Source organism: Tinamus guttatus, unplaced genomic scaffold (genome assembly GCF_059628265.1).
Source record: "Tinamus guttatus ecotype Peru unplaced genomic scaffold, ASM5962826v1 Tinamus_guttatus_pri_ptg000242l, whole genome shotgun sequence".
Classification (NCBI taxonomy): domain Eukaryota; kingdom Metazoa; phylum Chordata; class Aves; order Tinamiformes; family Tinamidae; genus Tinamus; species Tinamus guttatus.
This window is the reverse complement of record NW_028288776.1, coordinates 79,693-105,645: the sequence shown is the minus strand read 5'-3', so window position 1 is coordinate 105,645 and position 25,953 is coordinate 79,693. Positions and strand designations below refer to the sequence as shown.

Here is a 25,953-nt window from a genome sequence, read left to right as displayed (position 1 = left end):
ATCAAAGCAGAGATTTCATGATGCCCAAATGACAGGCTTTTGCAAAAGTTACTTTGAAGGTTAACTTAAGGGCATTTCTTTTTAAATTAACCAGCAACAATGATGGCTGGAAGTAGGAAGCGCAGTCCATCATGGAAATGATGGAGCGTTTCCACCACTGTCACCACTACCCAGCAGCTGGGTTGTCCCAGGCTCTTCCTGGATTATGTGCTTTACCTGTGAATAAATGTGACTTCCACAAGTAAAACATATAGGAGAGACAACATTTAAAGAAAGATTTGCCCTCTGGACATTTACTTTGTTGCTTTGGATACTGGACGGTAGGAAAAACATGGTAAAAAATAACTGTCCGGAGTGAGTTTTATACTTGTCTAAATCTACTGATGATTTCATGTTGTAACTCTGCTTGGCTGTGGTGAGGATCAGGGCATTATGGTTTTCTTATTCTATACAACTGGCAACAGCAATTCTAATGAAGCATAGCTCATTCATTTATTCAAATTGAAAGCACTGCCTGCTTAGGAAGGGCATTTTAACTTCTCCTGGGTTTCTTAAGTACTAACGTTTACTAAATAGCATTAGGAGGAACTCTTTGATATCCAAATTCAGCAGTTTTGGATACTACCCATATCCAGCAGAGAACACTCAATTTCATAACACAGCAGCCTATCCGACTTACCCTGGGAAGCTATAGCTTTTGGAGACAAGCAGATAACTTAAAGAAACTTCAGTAAATGGGTAAACAGGCAAAAAAAAGAGGAAACAGGAAGAAGGTGATAAGAAATTTGGAGCAGTAGAACTTTAGAACTCTTTTCATAATACACCACAAACACTTACTTACCTATTTATTTTACTATTGCTACTACAAAATAAGTCTTGCAAGCTTTTCCTTGTGCAACTACAGATTGCATGGAAAGACAGCAGATGCCTCCCTTGAAGAGGGCCACTCACATACACTAGGAATTCCCCAGGAAAAGCTTTTTTTCAAACTTACTATCATTTGTTGAGCATTCAGTTGAGAGTTTACACAAACACTGCACCATAAACATCAGGTGGCATCAATGAACACAGAGCAGTTTCTTCTGTAGTTGGAAGTCAACAGCAAAATACATATGAAATTCTCCAGAAGCAGAACTGAAACTGAGTGAAAGACTTCATTCATTTGTGAAATCTTTTAAATACGTTCAAGACTCAGTTACTGACTTTTTCTTTTTTTTTTAAAGCAGAAAGGGACAAAGAAGCAAAAATAACAGGGAGGAAAAGGAAAACACAACAATAACAAAAACACACACAAAGCAAGTCAAAGGGGGCCACAAACATAGACACACTTAAAGAAATTTTCTCCAGTATGATGCTTCTCTATCAACTCACCATAGCTAGACAGGCTTCTCTTCATGACCTTCACTTTTGGGAAGGCTTTTTTTCCGATTTTTTTTTAAACTGACATTTCTAGCACAGAATTCTTAGCAAGAAAAGTGCACTTATGGTGGTGCTTTTGACTGAATGAGCACAGGAGCAAGGGACAAGGGAGAAAGGTTTAAAGTTACAGGAGGATTCTCGCATACAAATAATTTCAGACTCTTTTAAAAACAAACAAACAAACCTCAAAATGGATTAGTAGCAGGTCCCAAAACAGACCAGACTCCACATGTATCTACTTGAAATGAGGGAGTTAAACTCGACTGAGAAGAGTTAAGAATAATCTCCAAAACATAGTCAAAGCAGATGGCGAGATCCAGTTGTGGAAGAAATTAAAGCATGCTGGCAAAATTAATTGAGGACACGTGCTCATGCAAAAACACATCAGAGGGTCCCCATTCCAACACTCACAGCATCCCCACTGCGTGACACCATCCCTGTGTTCTTTCCCTCTTTCTCCAAGAGAAAATTCCTGTCATCTGGAATCGTGCATTAGCCTGCATAGCTCATCTTTACACCATTTTTTTTTAAAGTACTAAATGCCCCATGCAATGGGGCCCTCACCATATGTGCTCTCAGCCCACTATTATCATCCCCAAATAAATTTCATTCTGCTATAATCAACTCTATGCAGGCATATTCCACATTCTGCTGCTTCCATATAACAGAATACCAAATGAAGTTTACCCTAATCTGCAATATATTACGATGCCTTTTTTTTTTGTTTGTTTTTTTTTCTTTTGGCAGTCTTTCTAGACACTTTGTGTTACACATAGCAAAGCCTATTGAGCATTCCCACCCATTTTGGAATTATCCATTTCAGAATTATCCACGTCTACAGATGCTGTCTGTGTCCTGTACCCTTTTGGGGTTGTAGCTATACACAGTATGAATGGCTGTAGCTACTCATTCCTTTAAAACAGGAGAATCTTCCATCCCCCTCTGGACAATGTCTTGCAAAATCGCTATTTCCATTGCTTCCAGCCACTGGTTAAAATATGAGGCTTATCTCAGTTGTAGCAGAGGTGATCTGACATCACGTGCTGCTGGCACATATCTCATTCCCTAAATGGGAAAAAATGCAAATTGCGTTTTGAAATAAATGTTTTCTTTTAATTTCTTAAAAATAAGCACCTACCAATTTTCACCTTTGAGAGGATGCAAAATTGATGCAGGTTAAATTATAATTTGCATGATTGAGAAACTTCAGTTTTAATTTGGGAAAGTTAATCAAATTAATTTTTTTTTTTTGTAAGTAGCACTGCAACAAAAAAGACTAAAGAATACTGTCATATCCATTTTATGAAAGTTAATGACAAAGTCAATGTATAGGCAGCAAAACTCAGTGCAGTATCTGAGTAAGCAAGGCAAGGCTAGTCAGTGCCAGGGAGAGCAAGTCTCCCATTGAGTAAAATACACTTCAGTTGTTTAGACACCTATCAAACCAATTAAACCAAAAAAAGGCAATGAATGAAAAATCAGTTTGGTTTTAACATCTGCTGAACCCAACTGTATGACATTACTAGGCATGAGACAATCTTAGAAAACAAACATCTGTACCTGAAAAACAAAGAAGTCTTTCAAAACAGATGTACTGTATCCTCTACAAAAGAGTTGTGTTATGTAACCTCTCCTGCACTTATTTATGACCAAAATTACTGTCAGAGCTCTAACCTCCCCTCCTACCCCCCCTTTTTTTTTGAACTTTGCAGCAACATGCTGCTCACAGGCCCTTTTCTCTAGTATTTTTCCATGCCTAAAGTGTGCGCGCTCATGTGCTCACCCTCCCTCCCTCCTCCAGCCCTTTCTCCCAAGTGAGTGTTTGGAAAACACTCCACCAGCACAAGAGCATCTTTTTGTCTCTATAAACACAACAGCATGAATGTGTTGGCTTGTATTTAAGTAATCCCAGAAAGCAAAACTTTTCTTTTCCATGTCAATGACCTGAAACAAAGTAGTTGACCAGTGTTTTAGGAAGGGTTGCTGAGTTTTTCCCCTTGTTATCCTCAAATAGTGGAAAAGTGGTAAGTTTCCAGCAACCAGTCTAAAATTCAAATGCAGTTGATCCTCATCAGTCTCAGCTCCCATGGAGTACCTGTCTTTTTTTTTTTTTTTTTAATATATATATATCCAACCTTAACCTCCACCCCAGAAGTGGCTATATTTGATAAATGCCTGAGTTAATCACAAAAATGTATCAGGACTGTAAAAGACAGGGAATTCTTCCAGCTAACAAGCAGTACCTAAAACCCAAGCGATGCCGATGCCTTCATGGCCTTCACAGCAGAACCTTGGGTAGTGCTCAGCTTTCTTAAGTGCTAATGGATTCAGTCTGCAGAAGCACGAGTGTACAAAGAGCAAGAAATGAGCAAACACAACTGTTTCTGACTGTCCTTGCTCGTTATGCCAAGCAATATTTAAGCTTTGTTGTGAACGTCTCATTCCCCCAGAGATAGCCCATAAATTGTCTAAAATTTACCCCCCCCTCCTTTTTTTTTTTTAAACTGTAGAAAGAATAGGAAGTTGCATGGAAACAATGAATGGAAGTGCACTTTTTATCAGACACCAGCAGGAAGCGTTCTGCTTCGTTTACATTAGAACTACGTATTGGGGCTAAAAGGAAAAAATATATAAAAAATTAAATGCCTGTTTAGAGCAAACAACTTGCGCATTTTTAAATTCATTGTATTTTTAATAAATCATACCATCCTACCCACACTACTGCTGTTTTACTGCTTAAAATAAGTCATAATAAACTTCTGGTAAGTTAAAGATAACAAAAGGAAATTCCAGACTTTATAAAATCAGTTTCTAGAGGAAAGGAGGGAGAATCTCAGTTTACTTTCATGTCGAGCTGCAGAGGAACTCCTATGCCAGCAAAGAGCATGCATACAAACACACATGGAAACACAGGTCAGATCTCAGCATCTTTGCTTTTCTCAGAGAACTGCATTTGAGACTTCCTATTTAAATTGCAAATGCATACCTTAGCTCTTTGCATCCACTTGAAAGTGCTGATGTAAGTTTAGTAATACTGGTTGCCTAAAAGACAATATACTGTAAAATGAATTTATATTTAAAGTTTTATCTGATGGCTAACGAGAGTAACTTCAAGGAGATCACAGGAGATGAAAGGTGTCTCAGGGTAACCAACTCAAGGTATACATCAACCACAGATTTGGTAGCTATCTTTCTAATTCAGTAATATTTGTTTACAATTACTGCTACTGAAATTAAGCAGAGAGATATTTAACAAACAACTGTAAATTGTAAAAGTCCATTACCACTGTAACAAGCCATTGCTATACCTCATGCCATTTGCATTATTTTTTGATGGGCTATCTAATGTCCAAGACAAAAGTGTAACTGTACAAGTTTTCCTTGGCTGCCCAAATTCACTGGCACTTGTCATTCACTGCACCTAAGCACACTGGACTCCTCTTTCAGCAAAATGCCTGGTTTTAGCTCTGTCAGCTGAGTTACTGGCAGGTCACCTAGTCTTCAGGGACAAGATCAAGAATTTTGGATGTTGGTGCATACGGATGTGTGTAGATCTGGAGCATGATGAGTTCATTCCAGACACGTCTTTTCAGCATCCATAGGGATGGGGAGCATGTGATAGTGCAGCTTTCAGCTCCACAGCAACTTGTGCACAATCTTCTCTGATTTTAGCTCCTTCACTACCTGGAGGCACCAGGCAGACTTGCTGCTCATGCCTAGCAGGTTCCTTGTTCTGAAGGACAGGCTAGCAGTCACCAGCTCTGCTCTCTGGCCAGGACTGAAGCTTGCTGACCCTGCTCTGCATACCAGGAGGGCAGCTGCAGGGAAACTTGTTTTTCTTATTCCTTGGCCTTGTTTGTCAGGAACCCTTCTGTACTGATATCTAGGTGCTCCTCAGGCGGGAAGCTTCATGAGCCCTCCCCTCTCTGCACCAGCTAACAATTAAGTACCATCACTTTATACTAAAAAAGGAAGCGTTTTCCTAAGTGCTGAATGTCAGGAAGATCTGATAAACACGTCTGCAGCTATGGAGACAGAAGGCGAGCAGCAGGCTTTGAAACGCTGCAGCTCAGCCCATTCTTACTCCTCAAGCCAGGAGTGGACAAAAACAGACCGAATCTGCCTTTCCTGCCCGTGTCCTATGGTGCAGCCAGGCTGGAAACACTGATCCGTGCATGGGCACTTTGGGAAGTGCACAACCCTGGCTGCTTCCCCGGTCCCGAGCTGCAGCTGGCAGCTGCTTGCCTCGGAAGCCCACTGCCCATAAAGCACAGCAACAACCTCTCCTTATGTTATTCAGCGCCACCAAAAGTAGATAGAGTAGGCCTCAAACAGGCTTGTGAGAAGATGGCTCCATAACTTAAAGAGTATTAGTGCTGTTCCGATTAAAAATAGCAAGATTACAAGTTTAGATGAAGGCTGAATTCCTGTAACTGACGCTTTGAGTTCAGTGTCATTAAACGTCTCACTGCAATACAAACCTTGAAAACTGATCTATGTCAAGAGCTTAAGCAAAACAAATTCTCCTCTCCATGTGATAAAGTTTTGGAGATGTCTTGGAGGAGAAAAAAAAAAAAAAAAAAAAAACCTACCGTTCTTCCCCACTACTCACTCAGTTAAGACAAAGGCTGACCACATCAACCACAGAACAGGCTCTGCTTCAGTTTTTCCCTCAGATTTGTGAATTCAGTTTTGTGTTTGTATGGGAAGGACTCTGTGCCTACTTCTGTTTAAGGCTCTAGAGGTAAGCAGGAAATAAGAGATTCCCCCCCATATTAGGTCCTTGCTCTCTGCGGAGCTTGCAGACAGCATCACCCTGCAGGAGGAACACAGTGTCCAGGCCCTCCTTTTTGAAAGCCAAAAGGCTAAATGCTCACAAAGGTTTTTCCACAAGACACCTCGAACACAAGCTGGCCAGAATGAGTCAGGGCCATTTCATTCTGGCACAGAGAGTTCAAACCACAGATGAGTCTTCAAACTCTTCAACAAAAGCTACCATCGTAACAGAGCCAGCAGTCCACAGATCATTGATTGCTCAGAAGCTTCCACGAGAGGCCTGCGTAACCGTATTTTCTTCATACCATTTCTATCTAATTAAAGTTTGATGGCTGAGATACATAGTGGTCTTTGCTAAATTCTACAGGTTGATTTCTCAGTATTGCAAAACCTCAGAAACACCAGCCCATCAGGACATGCAGCTAGACAGCGCTGGAGCAAATGAACAAAAACGCTCACCATACAAGCAGGAGTCAATCCCAACAGCCTTCAGTTATCAACAGCAGTGAGGGAACCCTTTTACAGAGCAAGTCAGAAGGTACAGTATCCTGAAAGTTGTTCTAAAGGAGTTCAGGTTAGATGAAGGGACAGGAATCAGCATAACATCTAATAGGCCATGGAAAGACCAAACACAAACTTTTACAACTTTTTTTCTCCCCCCAACTTTTACTATTTGTCCAAGAATATAACTTGAAGGAAAAGAATCAACTATAGTCACAAAACAAATCAAAGTCACTTTTTTTTCTTGCTCAAAATCTACTCTTAATTTCTCTTAAAGCCATAGTGCACCAAAACCCCCAAATATAGGAAAAACTTAGAGCAAACTTATACAGACACATTCTAGAGTGAGATGAGCTGCTGACCTAATTTATGCATTTGGAAATGTTTATCTTGACTGTTTCCATATGTACCAGTTATTCCTCAACAATTCTCTCATACTGACAATTTTATTTAAAATAAAAAAACTTCTACCACCTTAGCTTTTAAGTCCTATGCTATCATACTCTATTATATATTATACTATAAATCTCATGCAGATCTGATTAACTCAAGCTAAATAACAAGCTTAAATAAAATGTTAATACAAATCTGCTGGCATCCAATTATGTTTTTGTAGACAGACTATGAAAGAACATCTTGTAGAACAAGATGAAAAAAATTTCTAAGGTCCAGATGCTAGAATGCTTAAAGCATGATTTAAGGTGCCTATTATCAAGGATATTCAAATCCCTGCTTCATGACAAGGTCAGCTACAAAATGACTTTAACTTCAATACAGGCAAATCATAGCAAAAGTGAAAATCAAGACTGATATTTGCAGTTGCATTTTCTTTTAAAAACAGAAGCATCAAAGCTAACATACAGATTGTCTTTAAGGCACCATAGCAATAAGCCTTACCCTGCAGTTTACTACTGTGAGCTAATCCCAACAGACATAATGTAAAACCATCTGACCACAATCAATGTTGGTCCAAGTAGCCCAGCAAAATCATGAACACTCCAAAAGTCAGCAACCAGCAAGGATTATTTTCAATTCAAAAGCTAATTTTACTAGAAGGATCCCAGACATACAACTTGGCTTTGGCTCAATACATTCAAAAGTATGCAAGACCACAAACACAACAAGAAGTACTTGCAGATAGCTGTCCCTCACACAATCTTAAGAGTAGAAAATAGTGAATTTACTTTTTGTATGTGTGCTATAATTATCAGCTCTATCGTTTATAGTGGCTGTGCTACTCTCAACTTGTCCTTGAAGTTCAAAAAAATCCAGATGAGCCTTTGAGGTGAACTATCAGCAGACAGCCCCTAGACCAGACCTAACTGCATCTCCGGAAACATCAACATTTCTCAAGGGCTGAGGTGTGAGCGCCCTTACCCACGGGTTTGGGGATGGTGTGGGCAGACCAGGGGAAGTGCAACGCTGGGCTCTGTGCCAGGGCAAAGCCAGAAACTACAGCAGCATCTGGGCCCCATGACTCGCACGCAGCTATTGCTCCAGCCTTGCCTGGAAACCCAAGGCCAGGGGCAGGACACGCAAAGCTCCCCCAAGCAGGCAAGCTGGCTGGCGGGTGACAAACGCTGCGCCTGGTGCCCAGGGGAAGGCAAGGGAGAACAGCTCTGAACCTGCATGCACAGGATGCAGCCCTCGCTGCACAGGATTGCAGGGACAGACCGGAGTTCATGGGAGGGCAGACTTGAGAGATCTATATACTGCTAATTCTATAGGAAGAGGAATGAAAAGAAAAAAAGAACCACTGAAACCTAACACTGCAGGTTTACGAGACAAGATGAATCATCCAGCATCTCACCACAGCCAAAACTGAAGTATCTCATTCCCTCCCCCCCTCCTCTCCTTCCCACCTGCACTTCCCAGCTACCTTATGCCTGTTTTGACACACATCAGACCCACTTTCCCCAGGAGCTGATTCAATTCACTAACATGACAGAAAACTAACCCAGCAGTAGAGACTGGGCAGGTTTTCATTGGACTTTAGGGCACCAAATGAGGAGGAGGAAGGTTTGAAAAGCAGCCAAGCAGAGGGGCTAACCTGCACTGCTGGGGTAGAAGACACAACACCTGACCCCCTCTGGGCAGCAGGGAGCTGTTTGACTTGTGTGCTCACAAAACTACAGCCCCAGCGTGAAGTGACCTTCCTAGAAAGGGATTTTGTTTTAGAAAACCTGCTGACTCTGCACATACATTTTCCTCCTAGTCCATGACCAGCACAACAGCAACACAAAACCCAGGGAAGCATGCATTTTCACTTTGCAGTCTGAGCTGACCACGTAACACAGCCTACCACATCTCTCATATATCTCCTTCACATCCCTTCAACAACCAGGAATTCATCGGGGTGGGGGAAGTGGTCGAGTTCTGCAGTTACAGTCGCATACACATCTGGGTGAAGGCCGTATCGCTGTCTCTATGCACATAGGGCAGGGCCCCTCAGCCTCAACTCTGACGATTTTCCTGCCCTTGAGATCAGTTTGCTCAAGATCAACACATCCATCTGTTGAAAACAGCATCTGGTATAAACAGAGATAGTTTTATGACACTTAGCCCCCTGCAAATGTGACTTGCACATTTTTGACTAAGCCATTTCCCAGTGGAGAACACAACAGGCACAGCTCAGCAGTTGCCTTGATTACTCAATAGGCTCCACACAACACATCACTTAAGGTCTGCATTAATATATATGCTCCATAGCCATTTGGCCAATGCTAAAAATATAGCAGAAATGAGAACAATCAATCACACTTAGAAGTCATGCAAAGGGATCTGTTCCACTTCTGAAGAGCACATAGGAGACTGCTGTTTCTAAATATTAAAACTTTTCCTGAAGTGGTTTCACTTACTTTCTTTAGCATTACCAAACTCACCATTTATAATGGTAGGACACTATAGTCATGAGACAAGGTCTCTTACACCTGCTTCTCACCTGCCTTGCATTCACTAACTTTTTTTTTCTCACTTTGTTAGCTAGTAACACAAGAGCACACGTGCACACACGCGCGCACACACACACACACACAAAAGATTAAGGATTCTGATAGAAAAAAAATCCATCTTTTCCCTTGAAAATGGAAGCACGTTCAATTCAGTTTAGGGTTCCCAAGCTCCCAATGGGAAATTCCGGCCCATCATATGGGCCTTCACTGGACATGCATCCTATATGTCCCTACACAGCAGCCATCTGTCCAGGGCTTCCCAACACCTGCCAGCCTTTCCAGAACAGCATCAATCATTCTCATCAAGCTGCTGGATCTCTAAAGTCCTAGACAACTGGCCAAATTCTTGCTGTTCTGTCCAGAAAAAATATCCAGAGAGAAGAAAAGGCACAGTGAAAAAGAAATGTAAGACCAGGGGTATTACTGACAGGGGGTAAACTTACAGGGGGTAATTGGGGAGCCTAGTACAAGAGGCAGCATCCAAGAGGCCGGTTGCACTTACAGAAACTGTGGGCTGTGAGCACGGACGATGGCCAAGCGGGCTGACAGAAGATGAGTAACGCAGGAGAGGAGCGCAACGTGCTGTTCCTATGAATCACACACACGTCTCAGTGTCTGACTGGCTGCTTGCTGGTGGGAGCCACACTTCATCATGCTGGAAAAATGGTGTGGCCATCAGCTAACAGGTATTGGTGTATGCACCCAGGGCACCAGTTCTGGCAGCGCACCGTCACTCACATCCATCATATATGGAATTGGGAATCAAAAAGTCTGAATTATCAAAAACAATTAAAATCCATTTCCGTTACTGTTTTTTATTGTGCTGGATGACTCGATACACTTTTTTTTTTAATGTCTCAGAGGAGGGGAAAAACCTTTTATGGGAGGAGAAACACCTTCCATTTGGGCCAGGACTAAAACTGAAGACTCTCTGCTGATCATTATTACACAGTCATAAACAGACTTTAAAAAAAAAATCCCTTCCTATCAATAACATCCAGAGGCTTATTTGTTATAAGATCTATCTAGAAAAATATGTGCTTTACTTGGCTTTTATTTTCTCATATTTTTGTGCTGCTTCTATAAAAGTGTCAATATTCAGACAAATAAATAAATCTGCTCTCATTTAAGCCAACTGTTTTAGAGCTATCAAAAGCAGAAACAATCTTTGTTTTTTCCTCCTCAACTTGGAAGAAGCTGAACTTTGTCCCTAGAAGGGCTGACTCAACAGGATGAGCAAAAGGCAAGGGCAGAGGTCAAGTGGCCTAAGAAATCCCTGTGCTGAAGCTCCTTGCCAAGGGGCTCACCAACAGCAACCAAAAAAATACCTGAACATTAACAAGCTCAAGCTTTTGACACACGCTGAAAACTGTCTGCATTTAGAAAACAACATTACATATTAAACTCAGTTAAACTAACACTGAAATGTGAAAATCAAACAACCCTTTGCTAGTTCACAGGCCATTCCACCAGAACTGGGCATGGTCATCAGCACACTGCAAATTATCATGAAGGAAGATGTCATAAATCAAAATTGCCAGGCCCCTTTAAACCCACAGAAATAATTTTTACAGTATTTTCAGATCACCAAGGATCTGCAGCACTTAAAATGCTTGGACTCAGCAAGACAGATGTAGGCTGGCTAAAGACACAGCTATCCTTTAAAGGGCAACTTAACACTTCTGATAAATAGTTTGCACTAACATGACTGTGGCTATATTTTCCTCTTTTACAACCTAATTAATGTTATTACTACTACTTTATAATGCAAAATACATTTAGGAATATAAAAAGGAAGCTTGTCCTTAGGCAAATAACTCGGTGGTTTTCAGAGAAGTGCATTCAAATTGACTGTTTGCCCAACACAGAATGTTGTTTTTCAAGGCTTTACATGAAAAACACCACTTTGTAGCTAATCACATACCATTTTAAAAAAGCATATTGTTAAACACACCTGCTGCAGGTGCAGCAGGAGGTGGGAGTATTTAACCATGCAACATCTGCCTGCAGGGCAACCGTGCCACCTATTGCACCTGCTGGGCCCAGCCTTCCACACCGTGAACTTAAGAGCCCGGCCAGGACATACAACACCAGCCACGAAAGTGAAGCAGCAGAAACTCACAGATCAACTAAAGCTGAAATCTAAGAATTATTTAGGGAACTTTGGGACTGACAAAGCAGCACTTCAGTTGCCAGGAGGAGCAGGACACCAGCAAGACCAACTCAAGACACCTGGATTTTCTGTAGCACACCCTCCTCTTGCCAACCCAACGCCCAAGCAGCTCCTTTCCGCAGAGAGCGAGGAACACGCGTGACTTCCCAGGCTGAACCCGGCCCAACCTCTCCTTCCTGCCACCCCCAAACAGCTGGGAACTGGATAAATCAGTGTAATGACTTTCAGTTATTTCCCCCAATGATTTCCTTCACGGTCTTTGCTGTCTATTCCCCTTTCTTCTCTCCACTGTAACACCATCTTTACTTCCTCAAGACTCTACAACAGAACATAAATATGCTGGTTTGTATCATTATTGTTTTCCTTTTGCTCACATGATTCAAAACGCTTTGTCACTGTTTTATGTTTTTTTTTCCATAGTAATCTCTTGGGCAGGAATCACTTGGGCCTTAGTAAAATTATGTCCATGTTGTCTCTTGATTTACAGGCATCCACACTCAGCTCTTCCAATCCGTGTAAACACAACATGTCACTAGGTCAGCACAACAGAAGTCCACGTTGCAGGAAGATGTGTGATGTGTTTTAAAACACAAGTGTTATCTTGTTTGACCAGATATTTGTCTCCAGACCTTATCTCTAGTCATGGTATAACCTAGGTCCATGAACCCTGTATGGAGCCAATTATAGGATAAAAACGTGACATACACCAAGAAAGGTTTTTTTTTTTTTTTTTTTTTTTTTTTATAAAAACAGAAGTGCCATTCTTGGAAGGTTGAAGGAATTTTACCACCAGAAAACCTACCTACTTCTTTTCCAGGTGCTGTCCCTATATTTTAAATGCATATTGTTTTACCTGAACTCTACCTTTGTGTGCAGTTTGCCTTTCAATACAAAGCGACCATCTTTGGAGCATCCTTTAGCCATGCTCTAACCAGTAACTCAAGAAACTGCTGTTCTTGAAGAGCAATGTGATCCTAAGAGTGAGTTCCAGGTCCCCATGTCTAGCAGATCAGCATTCAGAAAGAAACCCAAAAGCAGTCTTATATCAACAACAACCTTTCCTTACATCAGAAATTATTTGCAAGTTAAATTCCATTTTGTACCTTTTTTTTTTTTTAATTAAAAGCCTATCTGGGAACTATGCAAAAACTTCAATACTTCCTTTCTCTCTGCAAGTTTTTTTTTCTCCTCTCTTAAAAATAGTCTTGTTTCCCAGGTACGCTGCTCTACAAGGGCATTATCCACACAGATAGCTGAAGGTCGTTGCCAAACTGTGCTAATTATATGGCCTAATTTTGTAATAACATTTTTATTCAGAGATAAAATAATCAGGTTTGTATTTCTTAGTTTTTAACAAAAGCTTAGAGATACCAGAATCTTTTAAGAAAAGTGTAAATCATTTTTGGAAAGCTGTAGGTAGTAAGAGCCAAAGTTACAACCCTTCTAGGTCTTGCAATTTCACAGCCTCAGCTTCACAAAGGAATCTCTTCTCTTGGATCCCTGCTTGTAGGAAAGTATCTCCAGAAGACTAACACAACCAATAAACTTGAATTTGCTGGTGAGGAACATATCAATATACACATTTAAAAGATGAACATTCATGTTAAATAAGCCACAGAACCCACAGAGAGACCATGTGTTTTCCTTTCTACAGAGGATCCAAAACATGGTAATATACTTGCAGTTCAATCAAGTTAGGGCCAGCAAGTATGTGTACTATAAGACATCCAAGCCCCGAAATACTACCTTAAACTCAACATACATGCTGAACACCCCTTAAGCAGGCACATACTGCCTTCATGCCTCACTGAAGTCTGTGAAGCCTTGTGGGGATGCCTTTTTCTTTAAGATTATCTCACAGGATCAAGCCCTTAGTCCTTAATCAGGCAAGAATCCAGATGCAGTCCATGGGGGATCTGCCAGAGAATGAACTAAATGAAGAGAAAGGATGAGTCTAAACAACTTGGGAGCAGATCTTTATACAGAACAGAGTGTGCATATTGTACGCCTGATTCATAGGGAATACTTTGGCTCATGCAGATGGCAACCACATGTAAAAAGATTTGACCGTATATATCCTATACTTGCACCGCTTCTGGACTGAAAAGCAAAAGGGACTAACAAGATTTTGAAGATTACACAAAACGTAAGTTTTAATCGAGTCAATTTTTCCAGTGCTGAGATTTTCACAACTGTTGAAGTAACCATAAGCAATATAGTACACGCAAACATAAAGCACTTTCTAATCAGCACCCTCCAGACTCTTCTCCCTTCCTCCCACCCCTCCTCCAGAAATTAAACAAACACCACTAATAAAAGAGTGAACAAGGAAGATTGCTCAGCTCAGAAATATCTCAACTTGAAACTTGTGAAAAAGGCATCTGTAAAATCAGCCAGATTCCTTCTAAAAATCACTAGCGTCTTTCTTCCCATTTCCCTTGATGCAAATCTTGTATGAGGATTTCCTTACCAATTACTGCCTCTCACCTGTATTTCTCTCCACAGGAAACACAACTTGAGTCCTGCTCTTTGCATTCTTTACTCCCTTCCAACATAACCCCCCGCCCTCTCCCAGTTTGTTTTCATTCTGCTCATTTCTTCCTCGACTGAACATGTGCTCTTTGCTTCATAGCAAGAGATTTTCCCCATATAGTTGGTAGGGACGTTTTAAGACATGCTGAGATGTGGTTCAACGAGAGTTAACAGGGTCCGTATTTTGTTAATGTGCTGACCAGCTGCTTGTTAGCTGCAACAGAAAAGCACATGCACGTTGGCAGTGAGCTGTTAAACTCATTTTTCAAAGCTATTAATAAGCTGAAAACAATTCAAGCCCACAAATGTCACATATACTCCCGGGCCTGCGTCACATGTTAAAGGAGAACCATGATGGCCTACATGTGAAAACACAACAGCTCTTCTCCTTAAATTATTTCTTGCTGATTTTTGCTCTGTTTCTTGTTAAGGGAAGTTAGGGAAAACAGTTTTAATTCAGAAAATATGTCATTTGTGCCCAACACTAGGCACAGCCTTTGTAAGTCACGAATCCTAGTACTACTGCTGCCTGGAAAAAAGCATCACTGATTCAAGTTTCACAAAAATATGTATGTTCATAGCACACCTATTCCGTTCCAAAGATCCTACAGCTTAAATCCATCCCTCTGTAGGTGTTCAACCCATGTTTAAGAGTTTACCTTAACATGAGCTCCTGCAGCACTACCAATTGGAGGGCAGCATGAAGGGAACCTGACTACCCAGAGACATTGCGCAGCTCCACTGCCCTTCCCAGTACAAGAATTCCAGACACTTTTCTCAAAAAACATCCAAACGACTCAAAGTCAGCAAAACAAATTGTAGGCAAATCCTGCAAACACAAAATATTAACTAAATGTGAAAGTCTAGAGATGTTTGTGCTGCAAGCTCACAGAAACTTTCTTGCTCGTAGCCTAACTGGAACCAGACACCTTTTCCTTCCAACCCAGGGCACAGCAGCAACATCACACACGGTGAGCGGTGAGAAGGCTTCCAGCGAGACTTTCAGAGTGACTCGGTAACACTTACTACACCGTAGCTTGGTTCGCAAGTGCAGTAAGTACAGTGTTATTTAGAAAACTGTCATGGTGTCCTGGAACTTGCCAGATACGCAGCCACCTCGCACTGCGCTGTGGAGCCTCGTGTGCGGCTGGATGCTGTGGAACTGTCCCCAGAAAGGGCACTAATCAATGAGCAACGCAGCTGCCTGCTAACCAGAGACACGCGTAAAAGCCATTACAGAATCAGCATTTGGGTGACAGTTTGTACCACAGAACCTGCTCCGCTGAGATTCCAAACAGTGTGAAGGTGGCCAGTGCTATTCATCTTGCATACTTGGATCCTTTCCAGAGGGGGGAAAAAAACAACCAAAAACAACAACAACAACAAAAAAAACCACGCACACAAACCCTTTTAAACAACGATCTCCATTGTAGCCATAAGTAATGAGAAATACCAGTTTTTGATTTTGGAGAAGGAGAGAGAATTGGGGAATATATTTTCTATTTCAGAAAAATGAGCTATTACACAGACAGTGTGCAATGCAAACAAAAACAAGCAAAGGATCTGATTCACTTCTTAGACTGTATCCAAGGTGAGTAATAACACAAGTCATCTCATTGGAAGTACTGCCCTTGCACAGAAGGGTCTCAACCTCCAGCTGTAACTGTCCCAGTCATGGCCTATGTACAAAAGGCAGGGCAGAAGACATAGCGTAAAGGAGATAAAGAGAAAAAAACCTAACAAATACACATCACAAATGTAACGTGAATGCCACATGACTTCAAATCAGGCCAACTGCATTGCTACAACTTTAGGACAAATTTATTCTTCCTGAAGTGTATTGTGTATATTATTTTCATTCAGAAAAACTACTGTACTGCTCTAAAATTTCTGCTGCACATTTGTCCCAGATATCCAACATCATGGGATCACATAGGAGTCAGACAAGTACCAGCTCAGGTGGAGTGGAATTAAAGGGCAGAGGCAGCAGCAGGGTATCAAGATCTAATTGTGGCTGCTTTCTAGTTGCAGTGGCTTGCAGCACACCAAGGAGCAAACTGAATCCCCAGAGATGCTTTCCAGTAAGGGAGCACATTCAGGAGCACTGGGACATACATATGGGATAGCACCAAAGAAAACTAGATAAAAATCATATCCCTTCTCCTGGTATGGAATACTGCTGTGATCAAAAAACTAGCAAAAGTTGCCAGTACAGGGAAAAACAGGTATTAAAATTATCTATTGCTCTGATTAACTTAATCATGTGAATGAGTTCTAAAAACAGAGATTCCTTGCTCAGAAATCTTAATATCCTTAATGCTGATTTCCTCTACAATTTGGGGGGAAATCATATCAAATTATAGCCAGTTACTTGAACATTTGACCTATAAAACCATCTTAAGTGCTACTTTGGAGAGAGGGAAACTACACTCTTGGACTCTTTTAGGTGGAAAGAAATACCTCTTTGTTAGCAGACCCTTGAAACATCTTAGACAACTTTTTTGTTCGTTTTGCTGAAGACATTCATGAAGTACTTGTGTGATGTTGAAACAAGAAATAGCTGGTCAGGCCTTCTCTGCATACAGGAAGATTTTAACAATGCCATTAAACAGCTCAACACACAAAACTTTCATTAGAATTCTTTTCTCCTGAATCACATCAATAAAGCTGAAATTTGGTCTGGTATTCATAAAGTGTGGACTTATTCACACTTCTTGCTGCAAATGCACATCTAAGATCCTGTAAGTGTAACAGAGGCCCAGAGTTAAGCAATGTAACTTTATAAGATGACTGCATTCAAAGTCAGCTATCACAGAGCTTTACACATGGCTTGATCATAGGCATGGAACAGCTTCAAGAATCCTAGGTTTGCTATGTTTAACAGAAAAAAAAATACATTTTTTTTCAACAAAATTCACAAGGAACAGAAACAAGTGTTTTCAAGAATGCGTATTTTCTGCTACTGATATGAAATACTCATTACTGTGAGCATTTCAGTAATGTGGGTTTTTTTTTTTTTTTTTTTGGAAGGGGGAAAGTTGCTTTGTTTTCTTTGCTGTCATAGAGACTATAAAGTCAATTTGCTGTCCTTTTAACAGGACACTTAGGAAGTATCTACTTAGTTGTTACAGTTTAGGCAATTATGGTCTTCTATTAAAAAAAGTCTCAAAGAAAGCCCTTCCTATGATGCACATTTTAGCACTCTTACTTCCATCCGTGAAGATGTGTGTTATCAGAGAGATCAAACATTAGTGCTGGCAGAATGAAAGGGAATACAGAGAACAATATGGCCAGGAGCGCTATTTCAGCAAGGGGAAAAAAAGCTACTACTGGCCTAGTTCCAAAAAGCAAATCAAGAGCAGTAATACCCAAAGTAATTTCTGAACAATTTTACAGTTTTCCTGCCAATTTTCTCAAACACTCATTATTTTTTTTTTTTTAGCTTGAAGGTGAAAATATCCCATAAAACAATTAATTAGTGCTACAAAATGTACAAAATATAACTCTGCCAGTCCAATCTAATATTTCAAAGATAAAAATGAGGAAAACTGGCATCCTTCTAGCAGGCACACAGCTAATAAATCATCTCTAAAGATGAAGTCTGTCCTAATCCAAGAAAATGAAGACTCATCTTAAACTTCTACCAAGTCCACCATGGGATATAATGTAGTCCTACCTGCTGTTGTGAGTTTTCTCCTATTGATGCAAGGAAAGAATCACATTTCACCTGAAAAATCTTTTTTGCCTGCAGCAAATTAAGAGCAAATTTCTCTCATATATCTTTTCCCTCTCTTGGTTTTAGTATGACTGGTTCTGTTTCTCATGAAAATAGTCACTTTTTAAAATAAGAAAAGAGGAGAAAAAAAAAACAATAGCTCCATCAGTGAAGACAATACTCAGGACATCATCACTAATTTACAATTTACTAAAACTTCAACCAGATCATTCCTTATCTGAGATCACGGATTTCTGACTAACCGACGCTCAAGTAAGGAAAGCAAAAAGTATGAAAGAACTTTAAATAAAGCCCTCTTCCATTTTCATGCCTCAATTAAAGAAAAAAAAGATTGAGAGACTTGAAAGAATGAATAAGATAACTGCAGTTAGGACCAAGATGATCCAAGCACTTTGAAGCTATCGCGTTAGTCCTTTGAGCAGTCCCGCATGGAAGATGACAGGACAGAGCACTTCTGTTTTACACATCAAGAGACCAAGACTGAAAGAACTCATGGCACGTTCCCAGAGAAAGCCACCGAGCAGAACACGAGCCTTTCATCCTTCCACCAGCAGGCAAGGTTTGTAAACTAGGCCCAGTGCATCTCACACCTATGGCCACCAGCACAATTAGCCCAGGCCGCAGCCCCGTGCTTGCAGGGCACCTCCCTGTTTCTCCTCCCTAACCCTCATTTATTTACGTCTTACTTCTCCCATTCACTGCTTCCTAGCAATCAGCAATCTTTGAAAAGTAATGTAACAGGTCCCCATGTGCTCTATACACTAAATGTAACCAAAACCACCAGGAATGAAACAACACTGTTGATGCATGCAAATTCAGTAGAAAAGTTTATCAAAGAAGAGGCTTGCAGAAATTCAGTTTGCATGAAAAAGTGGCAACTTTTTTCTAATAGCAAATGCTCCATTTCTCATTGGAACACTGGGGGCTGTTGGGTTTTACAGTATTTAGAGCCTCATTCTTCCTGTCCTGCAGCAAGAGAGGGGCTGTCCTGCTTGATGCTTGCACATGCCCTCTATGTAGGATGCTAGCAGTATGTTATACTGTCTCAAAACCATATATAAACATACTTACAAAAAAAGAATTCATGAAGACAAATTTATTGAAAGGATCAAACAGTTCAAGTGGCAGAATTCATATTATTAGGGGGCTAAAGAATAGAAGCATAGAATAAACTTATCAGTCTCTGGGGCAAGGTTCAAAATATCTACAAGGTAAATCATCTAGAGCTAACTGAGGAGATTTTAATGGGAGAATTTTTCAAGCACAAATAAGTTTTTAAAGAACAAATAGTTTTTCTTAGGTATATCCCAGAGCAACTATCACCACACTTGGCAGACATTGAACTCTGGGTTCAAAAAATTTCTGTGCCTCTTCTTGACATTAGACAACACAAAATGTCAATTTTTAATTAGCTAGCTATGTCCTTTCTGCTTTTCTTAAGTAAAAAGGGATTTTTAAGCTAAATAAGAGAAGGAAAAGATGCTAAAAATGTTAGTGGCCTACACTAAAGCATTTTAAAAGACCTGAAAACAAAATCCCAATTCCCTACAGAAAACTAAAGAATTATTTTTAGCAAGATACTTATAAAATAATTACATGATATTTAGAATTTGTTAAACACTTGTTTCCCAAATATTTTAATATATTTCCTTAAGAAGATGAGGTTAAATGTTATTAACCATAATACGCTATAAAATTTTCTACAAAATCTTTCATCATTTCAGTATTTCCTTCCACAGATACTCAGCAGTGTGTCTGTTTGCCTACATCTGTACTGTACAAGGGCAGCATTATGGGCCTGATGTTTCTTAGAATTCCTTTGGCATCATCCCGAGTCGGTTTTAATCAAAGAAACAGACTTTCATGTTTACTCAGAAGCGCCGCTTCAGCAGAGCGCTCAGATATATGCTGAGTCTTCCGCTGAATCAGGACCTACAACCCCACATCCTACTGCTCCACGTAGGCACAGGACTGCTGAAACTCAACTGTTTACCGCTTGAATCTTGCTGATAAAGGAAAAATGCAGCCTGCTAAGTTCAAGCAATTCACACTGCGATACATTTCTCTCTTCTAAAATATCTTTCTTCCTACCCTTATCTTTTGAATAAAGTTTTTCAGATTTTTTTTGTGTTTTTGGAAGGTTAAACTTATTTATGTGTAAATGAGACAGGACCTAACTCAACTGAGTTAGTTCTGGAACAAAATGTTTAATTATGGTCTTCTGATGTAGACCAAACTACACCAAACAGCAGGGCCTATTATGCCAAAATTGGTGCGAACACTGATTCTGAGGATAAGCTTAGCCTAACTTCCCAATTGTGATCAGTTTGGTATTTAAATAGATGATTTTAAAACATTAAAAAAAAAAAAAAAAAAAACACTTTCAGGCAGTAAAAGAGATTAACTCTAGGTTTTCATACATCTTTTGGCTTTTTCTCACCAAGCTCACTAACATAGAGTTAGTAATTAATAACTTCCTCCCCTAATAGAGGGCCGTCTGTCAGTAAGATACCTCAAGATATTAACTGAATTTTTAAAAGTGATCTCCACCATTAGAAGCTTGGTGGTTGTTTGCAACGACCCTTTCCCAAAAATTGAGAGCAAGCAGCTCTGCTTCCCAGAGCGAGGCCCTTCCCTGCGAGCCCCTGCGCGCAGGGCCGCAGCCTCCCCAGCCTTTCTGATGCTCAGTGTGACAGGCACAAAAGGGACACAGCACTGCAGGGACTGAAAGAACTGAAGAAAGAGGGAAGCAGAAAGTCAAAATCTTCATAGCTCCAAGGCTGAAACCAGCCTGCGCTTTGCTTCAGCTCTTACTAATTCGAGCGCCAAACTCTGTCCCTTGGTTCTCATCTTCTAACCACAGTTTAAATAAACAAAACCCTCCACACCTCTAGCAATAAATATTTTGCAGAAAAATAAAACCTACAGTTTAATTACTTCTGGGAAATACCCAACAAACACTGCTTAAAAAGGAAGGAAATCTGTGTGACTGACTCCCAGCATTTTCTTTTTTATCTTCAGATCATGTCCTTCACCTCGCCGTGGAAGGACTTTCTATTATACTTTGGAGGATCCTATATTGCTTTTGGAAACAAAGTGTCCAAGGCCAAGGGAAGTTCCTCTTTTTTAAAATGTGATGTCATGTTACAGCCTGTTTCTTCCTATTGTTACACTCATTAACATGGCACCCATCATCTCCATATCTGAAGGGCACAGGTCCAAGAGACACATCAGTACACAAGCCAACAGCCGCACTGAAAATGGCTCTGAACAGCACAAGATAACTTAAGAGCAATTAAGTTTATTAGAAAAAAAAAAAAAAAGGTACTAGGGTGACAAAAAAGCACAGGGAGTAATGAGCTATTGAAGATTAAGAAATAAAATAAAGACAAACCTAATGTGACCTGATGAATAGTTTTCTGTAATGGGAAAGTTAGTTTTTAAGTAGGTATGTCAAAGAATTAAAACAGTAATTTTCATAATCTTTCCATCATCCCGACCAACTGTGAAACCCCACTGAAACACAAGATGAGAGGTATCTAAGGAGGTAACAGCAGATACCCAGGGCTGAGGAAAGGTACCAGCCTTGGTTGGTGTCAGATGCCACGGCAGAATCTGCCCCAGGAGTCTAATATAAAAACCCTGGAGAGGCTGCATCACCCCACTGCTCTGTCACAAAGTAAATTCCTTCCCACTGGACAACAGAAAAAAAGAAAAAGAAAAAGTAAAAAGAGAAGCCCAAGGTTTAAAAAAAAAAAAAAAAAAAAAAAAAAATCCTGTTCCTTCACAGAAAGATCGGTTTGGCCCTCAGGGTCTAGAGCAGGTATTTCAGCTCTCCTCCAAGACATTTTATCAAGACATCCATCATGCCCCCAGCTGCAGAAATTTGCCAACAACTAAAAGAAATAGATTTCAGCCTTTGATTTAAGCTACATTAGGACAGAATATTTTTGCCCCCGAAACTACAAAGCCAGACTTGCTTGTCAGGTTACCCAAGGCTGTAGTGCGCACATGTTTAAGTGTTTACGGAGCTACTCTTGTGCACTGCCAGAGCTCAGCTTAAGCTCTCTTCAAAAATGTAATTTTTTCGGAAGGGCAGTTAGTTTGCCAGCCAATCCCCTCCTCCCCTCCTATCTTGAACTTTTCATGGGGCAGAAAAATCTCACAGTAATCCAGGTTTTCCTTGCAATCTTTCTCTATAAAATTGAAACAGCATAAATATGAGCTTACAAAAAAAGTCTGTGTACTAGAAGCACATCAACTTAGATAAGTATCTACATGCATCCAGTCAGTAAGAGAAGGCAGAGACACAGAACAGTTTCTTTGAATATTGATACAGGCCAGTTTCAGTAGAGTGACTAACATGTACATCCTCAATCTATTAGCCAGGAAATGAAAAACATGCACTCTTACAGCTCAGATTTGAATGAGCATCTTTGTGGATCACAATATCTAACTCAATTTTTAGAGAGATACTAACACATTAATACATTAAAGAACAAGAACAGAAAGGGAAAAAGACCTCCACAGAGATTCTGTCTAGACGTGCTCCATGCCACATAAGCAGTGCTGAAGCTCCTGGTAAGTGAACACAAAACCTGGAGCAGCAGCAGTGTCAGGGCAGGGCTGATGGAGCAGCAGGACCGTGGGCTCTCCTGCGGCAGCCTTGACTTCAGAGACATACAGTGCTGGCTGGAAAAATATATAAAAATCATCACCCCAGGGAGGTGGCATGCTGCCCCCTGCCTCCCCCAGGCTTCACCACAGGCATGCACAGATTTTATTTATAATTCTTAGTTTTACTTGTACTGTGGGAAGTGCTTGAACACTCATGGTTCAAACCTGAACAAGAGAGGGTGCTGTGCCCCGGAGACGCGGGGCAGCCTGGGGCACCTCGGCCGCCCCATCTGCCACCGCCTTCCCCACGTGCTCAGGGGGAGCCTGCTGCTCGTGCCAACCATCTGCCAGCTACAGCTGCAAACCCTTGCGTTTACCTCTGACTGCAAAGCGTAATTACTGCTGGGGTTAACCTGTAACTCTTAACAGAAAACCTCTGCAAAAACTCTATTTAAATAACCTTCATCAAGCTCTCCTTCCCAGCTGTAACTGTTTGCCCAAGATACCTCTCTCCTCCCCTCACAGTCCATCAGCTCCTATTGCTCACACCTCACTGTAATCCCTTTCATACTCTGGAAAGGGCACAAAAGCTCATCATTTTCATTAAGAGTTAAGGGCAAAAAAAAACAAGACAGCCATAGCTAGAAAGCATGAAGCACTTAATCCTCCCCTGACTGTTACTTTCTGTTCTCTTTTGCTCTCCTCTGGTGTAGACGGTGGGACAGAGCAATTTAAAAAAGCAATAGGTTTGAAGGTAGCCCTGCCGTGAGCAGGGGGCTGCATTAGACGACCTCCAGAGATCCCTTCCAGCCCAAGTCATTCTATGACTGTTTATGAATAAGTATCCAAGCAAATATGAGGCCACAAAAATATTAAGAGTTCACTTCAAGAACAGCTCCCAATAGAGAAAAAAAGCACAGAACAGGAAAGCAAGAAGGAAGGAAAATATCCACACAAATTTCAAGACACATGCACTGACGTTTCTGAGTACTGGTTATCTTTCTAGCAGTGGTGCTACATTTGGCAACACTTTTTTAAAATAGCATTTTTTAATTAAAGGTGGCATTGGGAGGCAAGTTACCTTGCCTGCTCAAAAACAATCTCCTCAGCAACAAAATGGAATTGTGACTGTGATAAATCAGAATTGTTTAATTGATCTCACTGGAACTTCTTCTAAAATAGATTTTTATGAATTTAAAGTGATTAATACTTGGCGCTAAGTAACCTCTCTTAGTCAACACCAGTACTCAAATACACAAACCCCAGACACTTGGACACACCCTGTATTGCTAAAATTCAACTATAATGGAACTACTGCAAAATCTTATCATCAAATATTATTTAATAATCAAAGTTACTAATGCTGGATAGATGCCTTCAGGAGGTCAGCCCCAGAGAATGTCCCGCAAGGTTTGAGGGCTCAAAACAACATAATTTTCCATGTAGATGATGAAAGGAAGCCAGATTGTAACATATTTAATCATTTGGCCACATCTCTTCCAAACTGGTCATCTTTTCCACAATGAGGACATCTCAGATTTAAGCGAGACATCTGTCCACTTTTCCCACTACCTCATTTTGCCTGACTATGTATCCACTTGGCCTCTTCTCCAATGACCCATGATGTATACAAGCTGGACACGAGCAGCAGCTGCCCCTTGGAACCAAAGGAACAACTTGGACAAAGCAAGCATACAAAAAATCATAATTGGATTTGTGTATCTCTTGAAGAAACTACAGTATAAGATAGATCTGTAGACTGCTTGTTTCTCAATTCTCTGTTAGGAGAAACTGTTGCTGCAACCCATCACTGTTAAGATACACATACAGGAAAAATGTGGGAAACATACCACCGTATAGAGATGCATCTTCCTAACCTATTACCATTAACAAAATTATTATTAAAAGATTTTTACAATCACCACTGACAGCTAGCTTCGCAATAGATTAAAACAACAATAAGGAATGACATCAGAAAAGTTTAGGATTGGAAAAGAACAGGATGCTCTTGGTGACCTATTAAGATCCCTTTGCTGAGATTTTTTTCCAGAAAATAAGTGATCAGAAATGTATCTGCAGATTAGATGCTTACCGAGAAGCCCGGCTCTGTAGCGACCCCAGCTCAGGTTCTGAGGCAAGAGCAGCCTCAGCAGCACAGCCGCACGAGCACGTCTGGCCCCTCAACATGCCTAACAGTTTGGCCTCATCGTGCTGACAGAGCAGTCCTGCTTCCATTTCCACAGGTTTCTGTGGTCCCCACCTTCAGCATGCAAACTATGCAATGTGTGCAAGTGTGTGAGCACTTGCATGTGTTTAAGATAATTCACACAAGAGATTACTGCTATACTGCCTCTCTTTGAAGATCTGAAATAGGACAATAGGCAGAAGAGAGCTCTTACAGAAATAGCATCTTTTTTTACAACGGCATAGTGGAAATCATGATCACAATTTTGTATTTACATCTTGGCTTTATATAAACTTCAGCTGACCTACATTTTCCTAACACTAACAACCATTTTTGATCAATAATTCTAAACACATACGATATGATTTACATAATGTCACCTACCTGCAGCTGCTAAACACAAAATCATCAAAGTGAACACTGGAGTTGCATAACTTGAAGACATTTTTGCAAACACTGTCTTCTGAAATCAACTCCCTTTGCAGCTCTTCATGTAGATTCACTTCCTTTGAAAGTTGTGGAATATGTTTTGAAACCAAATCTTCCAGACTTTAATTGCCTACAGGAAAAAAATAAGAATACATTTTAATATGAATATACTTTACAGAAATGTTTCTAGCGGTCTTAAATTCTGTTGTATCAAGAGAAAGAATTCTTAAAGGAATATTACAGAAGTGCATTTAATAATGCCAAATATCCTAGAGAGCAATAGCTTAGCACTCTTTCCTTCCTGTATTTCAGTATGCCTTCACAGGCGCTGCTGTTTTGTATCACCCACTGTGCAAGTAGTGGTCTGCTTGGAAGGGAAATCCCAGAGTCCTTTCCCCTAACAAATACTGAAGCCCTGCTGAGGCCTGGGAGCAGACCCAATGGGCACAGGTAAGTTACCTTTTAAATATTCAGACTTTCCCTAGGTCACTGAAAACATTTGCTTATTTATTTTTCAAGTGTGCTCTAGTTGCTTTACAGGTAACATAGTAAGTCTGATACATTTCTCAGTATTGCACATTCTGAAAACTTCAAGCCTCCTTGACACCAGATATAAAGCTGTTGAGAATCTTTA

The 25,953-nt window shown here is 40.5% G+C and overlaps 1 protein-coding gene across 1 annotated transcript in view; it reads right to left on the bottom strand.

Annotated features, from left to right (window-relative positions):
- TGFBR3 (transforming growth factor beta receptor 3) overlaps positions 1–25,460 on the bottom strand; it is a 93,018-nt gene extending 67,558 nt beyond the window's left edge. Inside the window, exon 1 of the mRNA XM_088526046.1 lies at positions 25,275–25,460. Within this exon, the coding sequence (XP_088382172.1) occupies positions 25,275–25,335 (61 nt within the window). The 5' untranslated portion in view covers positions 25,336–25,460. The remainder of the gene's footprint in view (positions 1–25,274) is intronic.
- Positions 25,461–25,953: the final 493 nt, after the last annotated feature.